This window comes from Mustela nigripes, chromosome 4 (assembly GCF_022355385.1).
Source record: "Mustela nigripes isolate SB6536 chromosome 4, MUSNIG.SB6536, whole genome shotgun sequence".
Lineage (NCBI taxonomy): Eukaryota > Metazoa > Chordata > Mammalia > Carnivora > Mustelidae > Mustela > Mustela nigripes.
Genome location: NC_081560.1, coordinates 13,368,575 through 13,390,032, shown reverse-complemented (window position 1 = coordinate 13,390,032; position 21,458 = coordinate 13,368,575). Strand labels below are relative to the sequence as shown.

The window sequence follows — 21,458 nt, the reverse complement described above, 5'->3', positions numbered from 1 at the left end:
GAGAGAGAGAGGAAGAAACAGGCTCCCTGCTGAGCAGAGAGCCCGATGTGGGACTCGATCCCAGGACCCTGAGATCATGACCTGAGCCGAAGGCAGAGGCTTAACCCTCTGAGCCACCCAGGCGCCCCAATAAATAATCTTTAAAAAAAAAAAAATGTCTGAGGATCTTTGGGGAACTCCTGGCCAATGAAGGGCTCAGGGGCTTTAGCCCCAGGCAGGTTAGGGTGGACCCCAGGAATCCATATTTCAAACTAGTAACCCATCAAACTTGATGCAGAGGTGCTGATCACCCCCGAGAAGATTGGGGTCCTCTCTGAGAGGTGTGGCTGGCAGGCAGTGGACAGAACTGAGGAAGCTGGAACCTGTCTGAAGCAGGGGAGGGAGCTCTGAGTGGTGGGGTGCCGGGTGCCCTCATGCATCGTGGATGGGAATGAAAAATGGTGCAGCCGCTGTGGAAATCAGTCAGATGGTCCTTCCAAATGGAGACGTAGACATTTCTGTATGGCCCAGCAATTCCCCTCCTAGGTACATCTACTCAAAGAAACAAAAAACAGGGACGTAAATAAATCCACATCCACGTGTTTGCAGTAGTGTTGTTCTCAGTGGTGGGAAAGTGGAAATAAACCATAAACTGAGTGTCATTGACGGAAGAATGGATAAACAAAACGTGGTCCAACCGTGCCCTGCATATCGTTCAGCCATAAACAGGAAGCACTGTTATAACAGGGCTACGGTGTGGATGTACCCCGAAAACATTGTTCGCGGTGAACGCAACCAGAAACAAAAGGGGATTTGTGTCTGTGATCCCATAAACCCATAGAGACTCAGTTGCCAGGGGCTGGCGGCGGGGGTGGGGCGCTGGGAGTAACTACTTAATGTGTACAAGATTTTCTTTTGGGGTGTTGAAAATGTTTTTTTGGTTGTTGCTAACATTACAGGTGTACTAAATGCAACTGAATTGTTTATTTTAAAATGACTGATTGTAAGTTCTGTGAACTTCACCCCAATATAAGAAAAAGCGTGGGGGGAGGCAAGTGCCCAGAATCAAGGAGGCAGCAGGGTTCTCCAGCACCAGCTCTGCCTGGGGAAAAAGGGTCTCATGGTTCACTGGGAACTGAAACCCGATAATGGCATGCTTCTAAACACATGCACATTCTTCATGGAAAATGTATGCCTTTTATTGGCATTAGAAGACTGGGTTCTTGGACAGATGCTAAGTGAGTGGAAAGACACAGAGGCTGGGTGACGGTGATCTGGTTTAGGCCACCCAGCCTTACAGCCACACTTGGTTTCCGAACCCAAACCGTGTTATCCACCCACGATCTGCCCTAAACTGTGAGCTTAGATTACAACTCAGCTTTGCTTCTCTTGCCTCTGACCCTCCCCAGCGTCATTTACCACTTTGCAAGTTGTTGACAACTTTTCAGTTGATTTAATTTAAACATAAGCAGGGCCGGATGGGAGGAATGCTGGGAAGGTGGGTCCGAGGGCTCTCCAGGGTCGGATGATGGGATTTTCTTGCATGGTGGGCCGCTTACGCGGATGTGGTCATTTTCGGAAGTCTGTTCTCCTGTAACTCATGATCTGATAACTTTTCTGTATGTATATTGTACTTCAAGCAAAAAAAAAAAAAAAAAAAAATGAAAATAAGGCAATGTACTAAGATACTTATATAAAGATGCTCTTCTCAAACTTATTAAAAACTGGAAATAGCCTGCATGCGTAAGAATAAAGGACTGGTAAACTAACTTATAATACATCTATAAAATAGTGTTACACAGTCATTAGAAATGTTGACAAAGATGCGTATTTATTCACTTGGAGGTGGTAAGTAAACAATATGAAATAAGTTAGAAAAGAAGGTATATTCCAAAATATTAAAAGTGATCATCTCTGGGCAGAATACTGGTATTCATAAAATTAACTAATCCTAGGAGCTTCTTAGGTACAAATTCCTGAGCCCCCAACACTCAATTCCCTTTCGGTCTCCCCCCGCAACGCCAACCACACATACCTACCCAGGCTAACTGTGCTGCATAGCCTGGTTCCACCCTTGCACCCCTTTGAGAATCTGATAATAAACTGCGGATCCTCTCTCCTAAAAACCAAATGGACACACCAAATCTTGGCTGTAACTTCCAGGTGGAGGGGGGTCATCCAAGACTCCAGTTAAGAACCTCTAATGTAGAATGACAGAGATCAACCATTTCTTCATTTTCCTCTTGTTCTTTCTTTTTCTTTTTTTCCTTAGATGACTCCTTGCTCCCAACTCCCTAAAGGTGAGAACCTGTGCCAAGTGGCACAACTCCTTGGGCCATTGCCAAGGTCAGGGCACATCCCTTTAGTATGTTTTTGTCGGGACTCTGGTACCATCCAGAGGGGTCAGCAAACAGCGGGTCGGTGGGCCCCAGTGGCGGCCCTGAGGCCTGCTTGCGAACTTGCCAGTGCTGCTCACTTTTTCTCTTCCCGCCTCCTCGCTGTGCCCTTGCAGGACAGGACTTGGGGTGCAGCCTCGACTCCCACCTCTCTGCTTCTGGTCCCGAGAGGGCAAGCCGACTAGCCGGCGCATGAATCTGAGGAAGCTAGCTAGCCCCAAAGTTCCGATGACCCGTCTTGTAAACATCAATACCAGAAGCCCCTCCGTTTATGCAGATCTGGGTCCCCACAACGAGAGGGGAAACATTCCCTATAATTAAACGGGAATAGGGTCAAAGCCGCAGCTTACATGTTTTAAGGACCCCAAGAATATTGTATTAGCAGATCGTATGAGGAGGTCTCGTTTGTGTGTCCCTCTAAGCGTCACGGACTTCTCGGGCAGCGGATGGTTCTATGGCTTTGAAGAGGAAAAAGGCCAACTAGAAGTGTCCCGTCTACTCGGGCGTGATAGGAGTGGGTAGCACGACAAACAGCCTCGGCCACCAGGTGGCGTCCCTGGCCGGCCTGGGAGTGCAGCTCAGCCCAGGAAGCCAACGCCTCTGCGCTTCCCCCTCTTCCTTCAGGCTGGATAGGGTCCCATTCCTCAAGAGGACTCATGCCCCAACACCTGTGAGCACGAGGGTTGTAGGGCTGCCACTGCCCTCCTCTAACACCTGCGTCTGTCCCCAGCCCTACCCAGAGGGGCGCCTTGCTTCCCCGTCCCTGGTCACTGCTCCTGCCGCCTCTTCCTCGTCTCCTCTTGGCCTCGAGCCCAGCTGCCAGGCAAGATGAACCAGGGCACCACGGCACAAGGCACCAGAGTTTTCTTAGCCCTGGCATAATAAAAAGAAAACCCAAACACTTTTCTTTCTTTTAATACCTAAGAGTAAAAATATAAAAAATCCCAAACCCAACAACGCAAACCATCCATTTGAATGTTGTGCCATGCCTGGTCTCAGGTCTCCTTTCCAGGGCTGTTCTGAAGGAGCAGCACCTGCTGGGCCCTGGGTCCTGGGGAGGCCCTCGGGTAGCCAGAAGCCATCCTGGCATCCCGCACCTGCGACACCCAGGACCCAGTGTTTCAGAAAGGCCACCAGGAACTGTTTTTTAAAAATGTGGATGTAACTAGGAAGAAGTTTTCCCTTGAAGCTGAGCTGAAGGTTATTTCTTGTGGAGAAACTTCATTTTATTGCCTAAAAAAAAAAGAAAATGAGAACATGTCACCAGGCATACAAAAGCGAAACTTTGCCTTTTCCATCCGGGACCTACGGGTGGTGGGGGGGGGCAGGGACACACACACACACACACACACACACACACACAGTTGCCTCCCACGCCACCTCTGGAGCCTCTCCTCACGCAACCTCTCCAATGCAGGGGATCGTCCCCAGACATGGGGAGCTTTGAAAGGAAGAATGTCAGAGCTGTAGAGGAGCATTTGCTCCGGAACAGGTGACACAGGGAGCACCGAATGGAACATGTCCTGCTTCCTAAGCTTGATTCCCCAGAAGACTGAAGAGCCTGGGAGAGAAGGACTGCCCAGGGGCCAGTGAGGCGAAGAGGGCTCCCCTGCGGCCAGCTCCGAGCAGGAGCTTGCAAGGCCACAGAGCAGTGAGCTCTGCATTGTTTGGCCCCCGTGGAGGAAACCTGCCAAGACTGGGGGGGACCAGAGGCTGGTGATGGGGACAGAGACCACTGGGCCTTACCGAGTCCCTTCAGGAACTTATTGACACCACTGTGTTCTCCACTGGGGAGTGTTTCCAGGTACTCTTGGGCTCGGACCTCAAACAAACCTGTTGGCAAGAGAAATCCCAGCCATTTTAGTTCCTTCTCACTCCCTCTCTTGTAAACAGAGCCATTTCCTTACTGCCATAGAAAGGAAGCCTTGCTTCTGAGATGAGCTGCTCCTCTACACAGGCTCTGAATCCTGAGCTCTAGAAGGGGTTTTATTGGCCTTATAATTGCCCAGCCTTGTGCAGTAACTATTCTGGAAGGCTCTAACGCTAGCTCCTACATGAAATCCTATTTTATTCAACAAACACCTTCCAAGTGTCTATACTGTGCCAGGCACTCGGTTTCAAAGAGGGACCAGACAGCCTTGGCTTTCAGGACTCCTGTCGTCTCCCTTTTCCTCATGTTCTCCCCTAACAGGGGAGAACTGGCCAAATGGTTTAGCTTGCTGGGAACCCGTCTGCCATCTGTGGGCTCAGGAAGGCCGGACGGGGCATCCAGCAGGCGCCTTCTCCTCTAGTCTCAGGCCTGAGGCTCCGGCATGGTCTTCCTTTTTCACGGATCTTCCCTGGACCTCTAGGACGCCTTCCACGCTACTTTTAAGCTTTTGTGTGATCTGTAAGCAGATATTCTGGTAAGCACAGCTTCTACTTCAAGGAAGCCTGTCATCAGGAGCGTGACTCAGACTCTAATCAATTTCCTTTTGTCTCTTCAGATCCCGGCTCCTCAGAATACCTCAGGTGTGGCCAGCCCCTGTCTCGTCTTTGCAAAGAGCTGCAGGAAGGGAGGGGGCGGCTTTGGTTCCTTCACCCAGGCTCGGCCATCACAGCACCAGAGGACAGGGGGCCTGGGGCCGGAGGCTGTCCTGGGACCCTCCGCTGCCTTTGCTGTTCACTGCACTGGTCTCTCCTTGGTGGCGTGTCCCACGCAGGTCTGATTCCCATGAGTGACCGTCTTCACCAACATTTCTAGCTTTCCGATTCCCAGAAGGACTTAAGATGATGCAAGAAACAGAGGGGGGTGATTTGATCCTCCCTCACAGACTCCCCCTTCTCAGCCCTGGAAGAGGGATGAAGTCCAGCCAGAGGGGACAGGACAAGGGAGGAGAGAGAGTGCAGGCGGGCAGGCTCCTGCGAGAGGACCCGCCAGCTCCCCAGGCTGAGGAGCCTCTGCTGTGCTACCTCGAGTGCTGCGGCCAGTCAGCGGAGAGCAAAGCGAGGAGGCGCTCACACCAAGTGGGGGCACGACCATCCGCTCTGCCCCTGGCTGCTGCTGCCACACCCCGCAGAGACTGGCAGAAGGGAGGAGAGGCCTGAGGAAAAGGAGAGGAGGGGCCCGCGAGGGACAGGAGAGCACGCTCCGGAGAGTTTCATCGAGTTGGCAAGATGGAACACAAGGAGAACCTGCCACCAGAACCTGGAATGTGGTTCCGGGAGAGGCTGTGAGCAGGGGAGGAGATGGCCAGAGAAGACCAGCGGGACACTGGGGCTGGGTGACCAGCTCCCCAGCTCCGAGGCAGCGGGATGGGGCCTCCTCCGGGCAGGCTGCGCCGCTGTTCCCAGCTGCGCCCAGGCCCCATGACCTTCCTCCCTGCTCCCTGTCTCTGGGGCCTGGGCGTCTCTAGCTGGTTCGAAGGTGCCCCCTCACCTTTGGCATCCTGCCGGCGCAGCTCCCGCTCCTGGATGAAGCCCCGAAAGGTCTGGGTCTCCATGAAAACCTCCAGGAAGCGGCGGAGGCTCTTGGAGGAGACGGCTTTGCGGAAGGCCTCTCGCTGCAGGGTCCTCTCCTCGCGCTCTCCTGCCGTCAGGAACAGGGAGTAGTGGCCCACGATCTCCACGAAGAAGCGGACAAAGGCTTCGGACACCACCTCGTTCAAGGGGCTGGACTCGGGGCCTAAGAAAAGTGGGGAAGGGCGGGAGCCAGTGAGGGCGGGGGGCAGAGGCAGAGCCTGAGACAGTCCCAGGGGCACAGGTAAGAACTAGAGCGGATCATCATTCTCCAGGACAGATTTTTTAATTTTAATTTTATTTATTTATTTGGCAGACAGAGATCACAAGTAGGCAGAGAGGCAGGCAGAGAGAGGGGGAAGCAGGCTCCTTGCCGAGCAGAGAGCCTGATGCGGGGCTCGATCCCAGGACTCTGGGATCATGACCTGAGCTGAAGGCAGAGGCTTTAACCCACTGAACCACCCAGGCGCCCCAGGACAGATGTTATCTAGGGTGGTAAAGTCATTTCTCCCTCCCCTTTAATCCGGTATTTTAGGGCTGAAATGGGGGAGATGGGAACATCACACTTGTTAGCATTAGATCCAGATCAAAGGGTCACGCCCCTGGTTTCTCTCCTTGCATACCCCTCTGGCCAGTTTTCCTACTTAACTCAAGGCCACGTGGAAGGGCTGGTCACCGGCCCACTGGCCGCCGGATGCTAGTGATGGAAGGGGGAGATGATGCGGCTGAACTCTCACCGTACTTGCAGTCCGGGGGCCCATCATCCTGGTCACTTGCCAGGTCATTCCTCTGCTCCAGAATGTGCTCTAGGGCCACCTGAAGCTTCCTGGGGAGGATGGAATCCTCATCATCCATCTGTAAAGCAGAGAGAGCAGGTGGGTCAGTGTCCCAAGGCCCTTGGGGATGAGAACCACGTCCTGGCCTGCAGCTCACCCGGAACAGTTTTGGGGTTAGTGGAAGAAACATGATTTGGAGACAGAGATCTGAGGTTTGAATTGTGATTCCATGTTTGTTTCTTTTTCAAGTTCTATTTATTTATATACACCCCACAGGAGGCTCAAACTGCCAACCCCGAGATTGAGAATCACATACTCTTCAGACTGAGCCAGCCAGGTGCCCCTCTTGATTCCACTTTTTAAAACCAATATGAGCCTCAGTTTCCCCACTTGTAAAATGGGACCAATCAATATCTACCTCATCGTGAAGATTAAAAGGGATACAGAAGACACTGATGAAAGAATTTGAGAAAGCTATAAATAAAGGGAAAGATAGTCTGTGTTCATGGATTGGAAAAATTAACTGTAAAAATGTCCATTTTAGGGGCATCTGGGTGGCTCAGTGGGTTAAGCCTCTGCCTTCGGCTCAGGTCATGATCCAAGGGTCCTGGGCTCGAGCCCCACGTCAGGCTCTCCGCTCAGCAGAGAACCTGCTTCCTCCTCTCTCTCTCTCTCTGCCTACTTGTGATTTCTGTCTGTCAAATAAATTAAAATCTTTAAAAATAAAATAAAATAAAATAAAATAAAATAAAATGTCTATTTTACCCAAAGCCATCTAGAGATTCAGTGCAATCCCCACCAAAACTGTAAAGGTATATATATATATATATGTGTGTATATATATATATACACATATATATATATATATATATTTTAAAGATTTTATTTAGGGGAGCCTGGGTGGCTCAGTGGGTTAAAGCCTCTGCCTTCAGCTCAGGTCATGATCCCAGGATCTTGGGATAGAGTCCCGCATCAGGCTCTCGCTCAGTGGGGAGTCTGCTTTCCCCTCTCTCTCTGCCTGCCTCTCTGCCTACTTGTAATCTGTCTGTCAAACAAATAAATAAATTTTTTTAAAAATCTAAAATTCACATGGAACCACAAAAGACACTGAATAGCCAAAGCAATCCTGAGAAAGAACAAAGCTGGGGCCTCACAATTCCTGATTTCAAGCTTTATTAACAAAACTATAGCAATCAAAACAGTCTGGTCGTGCCATGAAAACAGACACAGACTAAAGGAACAGAATCAAGAGCCCAGATGAGTGAGGCAGAGGGAGAGAGAGAATCTGAAGCAGGCTCCATGCCCAGCACGGAGCCTGACGCAGGGCTTTGTCTCATGACCCTGAGATCAGGACCTGAGCCGAAATCAAGAGTTGGACACTTGACCATCTGAGCCACCCAGGCGCCCCTGAAATCCCATTTGTACCCCCATGAACATCGCAGTACTATTCACAAAGGCCAAGACATGTAAACAACCTAAGTGTTCATTCATGAGCAAACGAATAAAGAAAATAAGATTGTGTGTGTGTGTGTATGTGTGTGTGTGTGTGTACACAATGGAATGTATATACACAGATATATGCATATAATGGAATATTAGTTATAAAAAAGAAGGAAACCCTGCCTTTTGTGACAACATGGATAGACCTTGAGAGCATCAGGCTTAGTGAAATAAGTCAGAGAAAGACAAAAACTGCATGTTCTCACTTATATGTGAAATCTGAAAAAAGCTGGAGCCACACAATTAGAGTAGAATGGTGGCTGCCAGGAGCCAGGGGGTGGGGGAAATGGGCAAGCATGGTCAAAGGGCACACAGTTCAGTTTATAAGCTAAATAGTTCTGGGGATCTAATGCATAGCATGGTGACTATAGTTAACTATAATCTACTGTATATCTGAAAGCATTTGAGTAGCTCAAATGCTATCAGCACACACATACACAAAAGATAATTGATTATCTGAGGGTATAGTGCATGGGTGGCTCAGTGGGTTAAGCCTCTGTCTTTGGCTTAGGTCATGATCTCAGGGTCCTGGGATTTAGCCCCGCATCAGGCTCTCTGCTCAGCAGGGAGCCTGTGGGAGCCTGCTTCCCCCTCTCTTTCTGCCTGCTTCTCTGCCCACTGGTGATCTATCTGTCAAATAAACAAAAAATCTTAAAAAAAAAAAAGTGTCAACTCATATTTTTTTATTTAATTTTTTCTTTAAAGATTTTGTTTATTTATTTGACAGAGAGAGAAAGTACACAAGCAGTTTGAGTGTCAGGCCGAGGCAGAGGCAGAGGGAGAAGCAGATTCCCTGCTGAGCAGGGAGCCGGATGCGGGACTCAATGGATTCTAGGACTCCGGGATCATGACCTGAGTCAAAGGCAGTCACTTAACCAACTGAGCCACCCATATATACAGATTTTTAACAGCACAGGGAGGAGGCACCTGTAACCAGTGTTGTTTACTAGCCAACTGTGTTTCTTTCTTTTTTTCTTTCCTTTTCATTAAAAGAAAAAAAAAAAAAAGGCACTTGGGTGGTTCAGATGGTTAAACATCTGTTTTTGGCTCAGGTCATGATCCCAGGGTCCTGGGATCAAGCCCTGCATCAGGATCCCTGCTTCGTGGAGAGCCTACTTCTCCCTCTGCCTCTACTGTTCCCCCTCTTTATGTTCTCGCTCTCTCTGTCCAATAAATAAATAAAATCTTTAACCCCCCCCCCCAAAAAGAGATCAGGACAATACTGTATATAATCTTGTGTCCTGATTTTTTTCCACTTAATATTATATCATGGGCTTAAACAGTTATTGTTTGAAAACATTTTGAAAAGGACAAGTGTCTGTAGTTACAACCTATACAGACCTTCTAAATGTTAGAAAACCATTCTGTGACGACACACACAGGACTCAGTGCTTTGCCAAACCCTTGCTCTTTCGGCCCTGCCCTCTGCGTATTCCCAGTCCAGCCCTGGCCAGGGATCGCCCAGGCCCGCCGGCCTGCTTTACAATCCCAGGCCCACCAAGCCTTTCCAGACGTGGAAAGCCTTGTGCCCAGCAACAGAGATGCAACAGAGCAGCGGGCTGAAGCTGGCCTTCTTACTCACCTGTCTGAGGAACCGATTGTTGACGAGGTCGACCACAAGGACCTGCAAGATGAGGGAAAGGGACGATTACTGTCCCCGGCGTGTAGGGACACTCTCAGCCTTCCTCCTTCCTGGCATCCAGACAGCAGCTGGGGTGGGGGGGCGGAGTGGCCCATTTGTGGTTTCCGGACGTTGCCACTATAGCCACAAATGATGTAGGGGGGAAGGGGATGGGGAAGGGCTTTCCAGAACTGCTTGCTTTCAACACTGAAGCCACAGGCTGGGACATGTGTATGCCACAGACTGGACTCCCTGCCCTGTTCGGAGACTGGCTGAGGCAGAGCCTCTGGGACAGACCTGTAGTGTGTGGGTTACTGATGTGGGCGAAAGATGCTGGAGGAACCCTGCTGTTCCCATTCCATCAAGTCTGCACTCCCCACTCCCAGGGCTCTCTCCTCCTGGCTACCCATTCGGCCTTGTCATTTCTCTTAATGCGACAGGAGGAGAGAGATCCGGAGGAGCGGATCCACCTGGAGAGTAAGTCAAGCTGCAAGTACTGGGGTTTCATCAAAGGCTCTCGGATAAGCACCCTCCCCTTCCCTCCTCAGAGCGGGGCTGAGACCCAGGGCCGTGTAGGGTGGGGCAAGCACATTGCCTAGGGCACGTGGTCAGGAAAATGCTGGGTCTCTGCCTGCATGACCCCAGCCGGCGTGGGCCACTGGCTATGATGGAGGGAGAGCATGGGTCCGGAAGGCCACCACGTTTTTACCAACAGCTGGCAACACAGGCTCTAATACATCCCAGAGACCCTACCCAGGAGCTGAGGGCGTCTCTCCTTCCTTCTCAAGCACGTCCGGGGTTGAACTGTTCAGGGGTCAAAGGGTACCCAGACAAATTCTGCGGTTCAGAAACCTATGCTCAAAGACCTGTGCTGGTGATTACTCGTGGAACTTCAGGCCTCCCTGGGCAACCACAGGAGCCACATCTGAGGACCTGGGATGAATTTCAGCGACAGGCGTTCCTCTGGGGGTTCAGAAGTTAGTGGCATCATTTAGGCACCTACGGTTCCCTCGCTGACTGCGGGGAGCAATCCGTACATGAGACAGAGATTATTTAGAGGAAGGGCCTGGGGCTAAAGACCCACCAGGATGCCAGGAGGACTTTCCCTACTTGGGGGCAAATGTGAAAACCCATCCTTAAAAACACTTTGGTGGTTGTCTTTTTTAACTGATGTGATAAAGGACCTGTGTGTAGGAGCACAGTATTTGTCAGCTTTGTTATTAGTCCAGATATAAACTCCAGCTCTTGTTAGCTGCTCTGTGCTTTCTTCCTCCGTGCTGGGGAGAGGGAGGGAGGGAAGAGAGGGTGGATGGCTGCTTCTGGATCCAGAGTTTCAACATCTGGCTAAGTTGTAGGTCGCTGCCCTTCGGGCCAGCGCATTCATTTAGAGAAAACTGAGTTTTCAGTCCCTGAGGGTCTACGGAGGCAGACATGGGGGGGGGTAGCTAATAAAACTGCGGGCCCCCCCAACCCCCTGACATTGCACTCCTGCAATGCCTTAGCCAGCCCCTCCCCTCTGCCCTCTGGCCCCCACAGCGAGGGAACAGGGACGTCCCCAGGGCTCACCTCTTCCAGCGGCAGCTCCCGGAGCAGCGGCAGCGAGCTGGTGAGCAGGCCGATAAGGAAGGGGGTCGGCGAGCACACGATGTCGATCATGGCGGGCGGCAGCACGGGGATGTAGGTGTGCTGCCAGGTGAAGGGGTAGATGACGGCCACCATGGCGTGGCAGCACTTGGACAGCGTGCTGTGGCGGAGGGGAGAGAAGGGGCAGCTTCAGGGAAAGCTCGGACTGGGCATGCTCAGGCTCATGGGGTGGGGGCAGCCTCCATGGAGGAGGCTGGAGAGAAATGCACACCCTCCATCCCGAAGACAGGCTGGTCAGAAAAGGCAGCACGCACGTATCCGGTACTGTGTACCACAGTCCTAACAGACTAACCGGGCACGTGGGGTCTGGCTGAGGCTTTGAGACAGCTAGAAGGATGAATTTAATGCTTCAGCTACCTTTCCCCTAGCGGGCTTTCACCTGCGAGCTACATCCTCTACGGTCTTGACCCAACCATTCACTTCCATCTCTCTTCCCTAAACCCTTCCAAATCAGTGAAAGCCTCTTTTCTCACGGGTGCTCGTGAATGCTCACGAATTTCTCTTATTGAATTTGACTTTATAGTCTAAACTAGCTTTCTCTTTGTTCTCTTCCACACACTGGCTCAGTCAAGCACGAATACCTAGGTGCAATCAAGTGAACAGGGTAGGCTCTGCTGTGGACCCCTTATGCAGAATTCAGAACGTAAAAAAAAAAAAAAAAAAATCACAGTACTGAGAGTCTCCCTTAAAGAATCATGATCATGCTACAGCCTTTATCAGTAAGCCCTGAGCTCCAGTGATCACAGTCCCCAGTGTTCTGTGCGCAGAGACCGACCTCCTGCGGGGTGGGGTGGGGGGGATTATCCCAGACTGTCATCTGGAACATCAGCACCAGCCTGCCGCAGAGAGGATGCCCGGCAGCCTCCCAAAGTGAGCAAGAGCCAAATTTCTTTCCTTCCCTACAGTTTCTTGTTGCTGGTGAGTCCACTGAGGGTGGACCCTCTCGGCTCTCATTCTAGTACGCTATTTCTAAAATGCCATGGGATTTGAACTTCAGAGGCTTGTCAGAAATATGTAATGTAAGAATAAAAGTGAGGGCCTGTGGTTTCTCCCAGGAATGCACTGCATCCTCCTCGGGGCACAGGCCCTGTAACGAGCATTTTCTCTGTTAGGTCACCTTCTGAATGTCTGCCCCAGTTCTCAGCTTTGCTCTGTTAGGCACAGTTGCAAGGAAGCCGAGTTCTCGATAGATGAACGCTCCCTTACTGGATTCCCAATGACATCAGGCACCTATACAGGCCTACTTTGGAGTTCTGTGCCAGGCCACCACGATCAAGCAAATATCTCAATAAAGGCAATCAACTGAGTTTTTTTGTTTCCCAGTGCATATAAAAATTATGTGGTTTTTTAAAGATTTTATTTGTTTGTTTGACAGAGACATAGCGAGAGAGGGAACATAAGTAGGGGGAGTGGGAGAGGGAGAAGCAGACTTCCCACCAATCAGGGAGCCCGATTCAGGGCTCAATCCCAGGACCCTGCAATCATGACCTGAGGGAAGGCAGATGCTTAACCAACTGAGCCACCCAGGTGCCCCCAAAATTATGTCTATACTATACAGTATGCAAATGTGCAATAGCGTTATATCTAAAAAAATAGTGTATGTGCCTTAATTAAAAAGTAGTTTATTGCTAAAAAATGCTAACCATCGGGGGGCCTGGGTGGCTCAGGTCATGATCCCAGCACCCTGGGAGTCCTGGGATCAAGCCCCATATCAGGCTGCCTGCTCAGCGGGGAGTTTGCTTCTCTCTCTCCAGCTTCCCTATGCCTGGGTTCCCTCTCTCGCTATCTCTGTCATAAAAAAGTAAAATCTGTTTGTTTTCTTTTTTAATTTTTATTTATTTATTTATTTATTTTTAAAAGATTTTATTTATTTATTTGACAGACAGAGATCACAAGTAGGCAGAGAGGCAGGCAGAGAGAGAGAAGGAAGCAGGCTCCCGGGGCTGAGCAGAGAGCCCGATGTAGGGCTCGATCCCAGGACCCTGAGATCATGACCTGAGCCAAAGGCAGAGGCTTTAACCCACTGAGCCACCCGGGAGCCCCAGAATCTTAAAAAAAAAAAAAAAAATAAATGCTAACCATCACCTGAGCTTCCAGTGAATCATAATCACCAGTCACAGATGACCATAATATAATAATGAAAAATACTGTGAGACATTACCAAAATGCAACACAGAGCCACAAAGTGAGCAAGTGCTGGTGGAAAAACAGTGCTGATGAACTTGGCTGATGTGGGGTTGCCATGAACCTTCAGTTTGTAAAACAAAACCCCAAACCCTGCAGTATCTGCAATGTGGAACAGACTGAGGTCGGCCTGCAAACTCATTGTCATAAAACTCTCCTGAGCCCATTGTAACAGAATCACCTAGCTCTGGCTTCCTTAGAGAGAGAAGAAGTGAACTAAAAGATATTGGCCAGCAAGTGAAATAAGCCAGACAGAAAAAGGCAAATACTGGATTATTCCACTTACAAGTGAGGGGCTTAGAACAGGCAAACTCAGAGAGACCAGGGGCTGGGGAAGGCAGAGTGGGGAGCTGTTGCCTCGAGTAGACAGACATTCAGTTTGAGATGATGAAAAAGTTCTGGAAATGGAGAGTGCTGACGGTTGCAAGCACTGTGAATGTTCTTAATGCTGCCCCTGAATTGTGTACTTAAAAATGATTGTAATAGTGAACTTTAAGTTATGTATATTTTATCACAATTTAAAAAAAAGCCAAGATAAAAATCACTTACCTGCTAAAGGAGGTCCTCTGAATACGGCCCTCCCTGAACATCCTTACAATATACCCCAGCTCCCTTTCCATCCACCTGCAGCTGGGCCCCTGAACCAAACAAAAGTAATGCTGAATCTGTTCGTTTATCAGCAAGAGCCTCTTGACCTTCCTGTTTGGTGTCTTTGCAAATAATCACTCTCTGAACACTCCGTGGAGTCCTGCCATGCTTCTTAGGAGCAGGGCACACACATGTCGCACTATTTGGTCCTCGTCTTTTCTTTCACGTGATCACCCCCAAAATGAGAAAGATATTACCCCCAAGATTTTGTTTTTATCATAATACCCACAATATCTTCTTCATAAAAGGGAAGTATACAAGGCATCTAATACCTTCTTTATAATACCTATCATACCTTCCTTTTACCTACTGAGTAATAGCGAGACAATACTTCAGTTAGGACGTATCCCAAGGAGAACAACAGCAGTAATTCAGCTGGCAGGTTGGTGACTTTCCATTCAAAGACTTTTCTCTCAAAGCAGAGAACCATTTTCCCTCAGGCATCCCTTTCTCTCTCAGATACTGTTAGTGAGTTGCTCACCCTTTGTGTTTAACTTCCTTGATCACTGGACGTGTGGAATTTACTTTGTTCTAAAATTTTTAAATTTTAGGACTAGCCTATGTCAGTGTGGGACCAGTCTGCAAAGCTGATCTGCTCACGTACTGCCGTTATGAGGACACAAGTGAGAAAATCAGGATATTAAAATATAAATGAGGACAGCTGGGCCTAGAGCAGGTTTCTTTTCAGACTCCAGTTTGCAGCCCATCATTGGGTCCTGAAATAATTTTAGTGGGCCGTGATCAGCCTTAGAAACAACAAAAGGACCAGACTAGAAGCGAGGGTGCTGCATTCTGTTCCGGTCGTAAATAATGAGCTGTGTGCCGTGTGTGGTGTATGCGCTGGGCCTGAACGTGAATAGCATTGCTTGTTAGGGCCTGGAGTGAAAAAGGGTCTCCAGCCAACCAGGACCAGGACCAGAGAACTGGAGGCTGGAGGCTAGAGGCAGGTAGACAGTGATGGTTCAGCAGGAATTCTGGTACGTTCCATGTTTTCCTGGGATGTTGGCTTTCATTCTCAAATGACTAGATGGACCTTAAAAGAGACGGTGAGAATCCTCCGAAGGAAGCCTTGTGTATGAAACCCAGCTCTTTGGACAGCCCATTTGTCCTGAATGTGTCCAAGCCCTGAACGTGCACTGGAGGAAGAATGGCTCCTGTGGGCCATGGCCGTGGCAGCTGTCATGCAGGGTCCACCTCAGCTGGCTCTGAAGCTTTCCCCTTCCATCTGCTCGCCGGCAGAGAATAAAAATGCGGTGCTCGAGCTGAAGAGTTTCTTCACATTTTCAGAGATGTGGTTTAAGCACTTTTGACCCACGGAGGTTACAGAACCACAGAACTTTAGAACCTGGAGCCATCTCAGACATGGAGTTCATCTTCTTTTGAATCTTTTTTTTGGGGGTGGGGGTGGGGTGGGGTAATCTTTACACCCAACATGGGGCTTGAACTCATGATGCTGAGATCAAGAGTCGAAGGCTCTACCACCTGAACTGGCCAGGTGCCCCTTCTTATGAATTCTAAGAGCTAAAGAGACCTAGGCTGAGGCTGACCTCCGCATGCAGAGTGGGCAGTGAAGTGCCTGGAGGAGGGGAAGAGACGCAGAGTGAGGAACTGAGGCATGAGGAGGCCCTTTGTGAGAAGCCTTTGTGGTTTCCTCAATCACTGCAGTAGAAAAATAAATGTGCCCCCCCCCCCCCCCCCCCCGGCCCAACTTAAAGAAAAGACCTTCTGCTCTTTTGCTTTCTTGCGGCTCCATCCCTGGAATGAGAAAGTGTAACCCGCTGCTGGGTTCTCTCCCAGCTTGAGCATCCTGTGGCTCCTAGGGGAAGCCTAAGGGGCCCTGCGGTGCCGGCTGCCCCCTCCCCCACAACGTTTGGCTGCGGCTAGACGAGGAAGGCAGTTGGAATGGGTCAGGAAAAATGATAAGCAATGCCAGTGCTAGCCAGATACACACAGTGGGCGAATGAATGTTCTGGAGAGCAAGATCAAATTCATTCACGCTCCTGGAATGCACGGAGCTGAAGGACAGCTGCATTCAATTTTGACGGGGACCAATGACGACGACTCAGCTGGACACTATGTAGGTAGGTGCTGCCCGCTGCTCTCTCCCCTAACAAGTGGCTTTTGTTTGTTTTTAAATCGTCTGATGTGCTGTTGCATCTGGAGCCCAATGTTTCCGCACCTGGCTGTCATTAGCACCTCCAGGCAGGCACATATGGCATATGGAGCTGGCAGGGGGCGAGGGGGGGCTCCCGACAACAGGTGGGCAGGGTTTGGGGAGTGGCTCATTCCTCTTGCTCACTAGCCCACATCAGCATGCTGGGGTGGGGGAAACCAACCTCTCTCTCTCTTTAAACACTAGACGGAAAGGTCAGATTTTGCAAAGAGCACAGTTAGTGACAACTCTTCCCCCAAAATAAATGGCAGAGGAGAAAGACCGGATTATTTTGAGTGTAGCTTGTGTTTTTCTCGGTCTCAGCTGCAAGTGCTAATGAAATCTTAGTCCCAGGCTCGTGAAGGCTAGAGGAGCCTTCCACTGGGGCAGGGGCGGGGGGGGGGGGCACTGCTAGGATGGGTGGTCTCTTGGGACTGTGGAAAGAACAGGCTTTGGTTTGGGCGAAGCTGAGGATGACTTTTCAAGCAAGCTCGCCACACAGCCTCGCTGAGCATCTGCTGGTTGGAGGAGAGGCAATGTTTTGGAGGAAGTCCCAGGAAGAGAGCCCTCGCAGCTGGCTCTTGTTACCGTGGGGGTGGAGGAAAGCAACACCAGCCTGCAGCTGTGATCCATTTGTACAAAAGCAGGGGAGGGAGGTGATGCCCACGGGGGAGGATGGCCAGGCCACAGGGCTTCAAGATGGGCACAGGGTAGAAGGGTTAGGTCCCAGAATGCTTTGCTATTTAGCGGTGCTCTGTGAGGGTGGAAGCATTAGTCTAGAGCCATCAGGATGCCCTTGTGTGTACTTAAGTTGTCCTGGAGATGACACTTTGATTCTGGTTGCTAGCGAGCCCCTGTCACTGAGTGTGGAGTTACTACGCTCCGCAACCTTCCCATTCATCGAGGAACCAGTAAGAACTGAACACAGAGCCTTCTCTAAAATGCTACCAGAGAAGCAAACAATGAGTTTCCTGAGTTAGACAGACTCCCCAGGAATGTGAAGAATGATCCCATCCGTGTTCATCAGCATCCCAAGCAAAGTATCTCTCCAGTGTATCATTCCCAGGAAGCTGAAATGAAAGCCACACTTCAGTCTGGGCTGGTACCTGGAGGAACCCAGCGGGAGGCAGCCGTCCCCCAGCACTGGCGGGTGCATTTCCACGACTGTACTTTCAAACCCAGAAGTAACGTTGCCAAATTAAAACAAAAACAAAAACAAAATACATAGGCTGGGCCCCGAGAAAACTGGCTTTGCTACTCCCTGTATGCTCTCAGGTAGAAGAAGCCTTGAACTTCCTAATCTGTAAAATAAGTAAAGTGGACTAGATAATTTCCAACTTCCTTCCAACTTTAATGTTTACAAACTGCAAATCTATGCAAGAGAGAAAACCAGGTACTGGGAACAGCTGGAAAGTGAAAAGAACCACGGCTTGTCATGGGGAGATAATCCTAGGGCTCATTAGTGGAGTCGGGACAGAAGAGCAGGGGTGGCGTCTCATCAGACAAAGGAACAGAGGGTTTGCGTCCCTGCAGTAAGCGCCACAGAAGGGTGACGACACAAGCAAGCAGAGCCGGGGAGCATCTGGACCACTGATGGAAGAACCAGAATAAGTCTTCAGCCCAAGATTTCGCTAGTGATGGGTTCAACGTAGAAGACAACTGGGGCCGTGCTCGTCTCTGAATCTTGCTCCAAATGTCATCTTCTGGGTGTTCACGTACAAAAATAGGTAGTTGGTACTTAATATTTCATCAGACTGATGCCACTAGGTTACTAAAGCCGTATTTTTCACAGGCTTTTGCTGAATGAAATTTCTGTGTCTCTAAGACCGGCAGCCACTGACGCTGCAGGGGCTCGGGCAAGCTCACAAACCCGAGCTTTTTCTGCGACAGCAAACACTGCTTGAGCGTAACCGATTCTAGACAGGACAGGGGTCCCCATTTAGGCTTACAGAAACTGATCAAAAAGAAAAAACCACCAGAAGGAGCACATAAAAGGATGAAGGCACACAGCTACCTAGCCACTTATCTGTGCAGCTACCCATGGGGCAAAGCCAAGGTGCAAACTCCAGTATTTAGGGAGATTTGACCACCTAATCCTGACTTGTCATTAGCCAGTAGTCATTTGGCTTATAGTCATCCAGTACTCTAAAAAGATAACAGGAAAATTTCTTGATTGTTAAAAACTTTGCCCCATCTCAAATTTTTGAACAAATCTGTTTAAGTCCAGCTCTGGCTCTATTATTCAGCCTGGCCTGTAGATTAGTCAAAACATTGGGAACTGAAATTTATAATAAACTAAAAAACAAATGTTTATCACTGGGGAAAGGAAGAAGGGAGGAATAAGAAAATATTTATTTGGGTTGCTACGACAACAGAACAAGCCATCACAACAACATTCCCTCCTCTCCATCTGTCAAACTTGGGCTTGACAGAGCCTTAAGAAACACTCCGTGTCCACCCTGAAGATGAAACGGAGCGAAAATGTTATTCTAAATTTGATAGATTTTTGGCTTGACTTAAAACTCTTTTATAACTCATTCAGTATTTGCCACAAGTCCCAGCTACTTCCTCTTGCCATGGGCAGACTCACTAGCAATGAAGAGGAAGTACGTTGTGTGTGGGGAGGGGAGGAGATGGCGGAACAACGGCCGGCCAAATGCAGGCTGACGTCCGCCCCGGGATGCCACACACTCACTGAGCTCGTGGGGTGTCCTGCTCTCCTGTGCTGGAGATGGGATCGTGTGTGGTGTGTGGAGTTCTGTGCTCGGTGGTGATATGGATGAGAGACCCCACGGGGGCTTACGCTAAAGGCTCTCCTTACAGACTTGCCCAGGTCAGACGACTTTCAACCAGCCACTGTCCCCCAAGCCCTAGCTTGTCATGGTCTGGCCCAAGAACCCTTCAATTCCCTATGGCTCTCTGCCCGTACATCGGGCAGCAGTAGGTGAAGGCAGATTCCTCCTAGAGGGATACCCGGTGAGCAGAACGGGCCGGAGAAGGGAAGATGGGTTCTAGCCTTTTCACTCAGCAACTTCACACACAGGATGTTCTTGGGTGGATTTTCTGTACTTTGATCATTAGCTCTCTTCCCCCATGCCTCCCTCCCTCCTGCCTCCCCCCCCTCTATTTTCTTAAGATTTTATTTTTAAGTAATGTCTACACCAAGGTGGAGCTCAAACTTACAACCCTAAGATCAAGAGTCTCATGCTAGAGTCGCTGAGTCAGCCAGGAGCCCCAGCTGGGTCACTTTCTCACAGGTGAGCCGGACTTCCCTGTCCTGGCTTAGGTGGCCTGTCAGGGAAGGGGTCACAGCGGAGGGTCAGAGAGACCCGGCACTGAGGACTCCAGAAGCAGACAGTGTAAGCTGCAAAAGAGGGGCAGAGACACCCCGACTTCTAAGCACAGTCTAGAGCAGAGGCCTGGGCATCCTGGAGAGGACCCACAACACGGTGCATATTTAACTCTAACCTAGAAACGTTAAGAGGAACATTAAATGAGCACAGGCGGCTACCTGGTGTCACACCAGCTCTGAAGTGTTGGGGATCAGAACTGCGCTACAGGAGGCCTCAGTGGCAGGGACAGGCTACTCAGTGATTTCTACCGAACCAGATAAAGCCGGAGAGGAGCGAGCCTATGGAGCACGAGGAGAGGTGGGGTGTGGGGGCTGACTTTCCCTCAGCAGCACGTTCATAGAATCACACAGAGCATTTGAGCCAGAGGGGCCCTGCAGGGATTAGACAGTCCTCTCCCCAACTGCATGGCTGGGCACAAGGCATGGTCATCCCCTGGGACGCTCTGGAAAACACAGAACGCCTGAGGACGTGGGGTCAGGAATGGGGCCCTTAGGAGGTTCTGGGCCAGGGTCAGAGGGAGGGCAAGGCTCAAAGGAGCACGGTTCCAGGAGGCCCCAAGCACTCTGGCCCGTGGAGTGAGGGAATTTCAGAGCAAGGAAAGACTGTGGGGTCGCCCGGTCCCACTGGCCTCACTGGGCCCCAGCGGAAGGCCACAGAGAGGGGGGGCCCGGGGAGGAAAGCACAGAAGTCTCAGCTTCTTCACTACACAATTCTAGCCTGATGCCAAGCACACAGGGGGTCTCAATGGCATGTTTTAAAAAAGACTTTCCTTATATACTTCCGTGGGGGGGGTCACAGATGCCGCCCTTCACCCCCACCCCAGACCACGAGGCCCGCTCCTCCTCCTTCCTTCTCATTTTCTCTGGAGCCAGGCTGCCTGCGTCCCAGCCCTCCCACTAACCACTTGAACTTTGCTTGAGCAAAGTGACTTAACCTCTGTGTGCTTCTTAGCTTCCTAATAATAGAAGCTATCTGACTGAGTTGTCAGGAGCCTGAAAGAGTACAGGTCAACCCCTTCCGCGAGCCTGGCCCGGAGGTGACACTCCAGTGTTCCTTGCGGCGGCCGTGTTGCTACTGTCTCGGGCTCACTCCTGCCCTGAGTCCTTCTCTTCCCGCCTCAGCTCTAGGGGCCTTTGTTTATTTGTCCACCTCTTCGGGTCTGCCTGGAACAGGTATTGGACGGAAAGATAATGTACTGGGTAAGAGAGAGAAAACCTTGACCTCTTGTAATAGGAAAAGCATGGGCGGACTGCCTCTCAGGACAATGTGACACGGGAGTTGCACAAGTGGCAGTGACGAGGGGCCCCAGTGCAGATAAGCCCTAGTTTCATAAATGAGGAGACCCAGGGCCCGCCGCCGCTGAGGACGCTGCGGCTTCCTCGATCTTCCTGGGAACACCCCTGGGCCCCGGGCTCTGTGTGATGAGGGAGAGATATGTAAGTCTGAAAGCCCTAAAGGGGCTACAAAGGAAATTCAGGTGTTTTAGATAAGCGCGCGCACACACACACGGTAGTTAACTGCACAGTGGCCTGGCTCTGGACCCTGTCCCTGCAGTAGCCACAGGTGGCATTTTACCCCCTCTGCCCTCTCATGGGAGTTTGCTGTTCGAAGGGACTCCGTCTCTGAGGGCAGAATACCAGGCACTGTGGAAGGTGGGCAAGGAGACACTCCACGGTTCCTCTGATCAGACCACATCGGGGACTTGTG

The 21,458-nt window shown here is 50.4% G+C and overlaps 1 protein-coding gene across 3 annotated transcripts in view; it reads right to left on the bottom strand.

Annotated features, from left to right (window-relative positions):
• Positions 1-1,791: 1,791 nt before the first annotated feature.
• DENND2A (DENN domain containing 2A) overlaps positions 1,792-21,458 on the bottom strand; it is a 103,848-nt gene continuing 84,181 nt past the window's right edge. For all 3 annotated transcript variants that reach the window (XM_059396268.1, XM_059396266.1, XM_059396267.1), the window contains 6 exons: positions 11,337-11,514; positions 9,732-9,773; positions 6,611-6,728; positions 5,794-6,039; positions 4,122-4,208; positions 1,792-3,608 (listed from right to left, as the gene is read on the bottom strand). In XM_059396268.1, the coding sequence (XP_059252251.1) occupies positions 3,577-3,608; positions 4,122-4,208; positions 5,794-6,039; positions 6,611-6,728; positions 9,732-9,773; positions 11,337-11,514 (703 nt within the window). In that variant the 3' untranslated portion in view covers positions 1,792-3,576. The remainder of the gene's footprint in view (positions 3,609-4,121; positions 4,209-5,793; positions 6,040-6,610; positions 6,729-9,731; positions 9,774-11,336; positions 11,515-21,458) is intronic.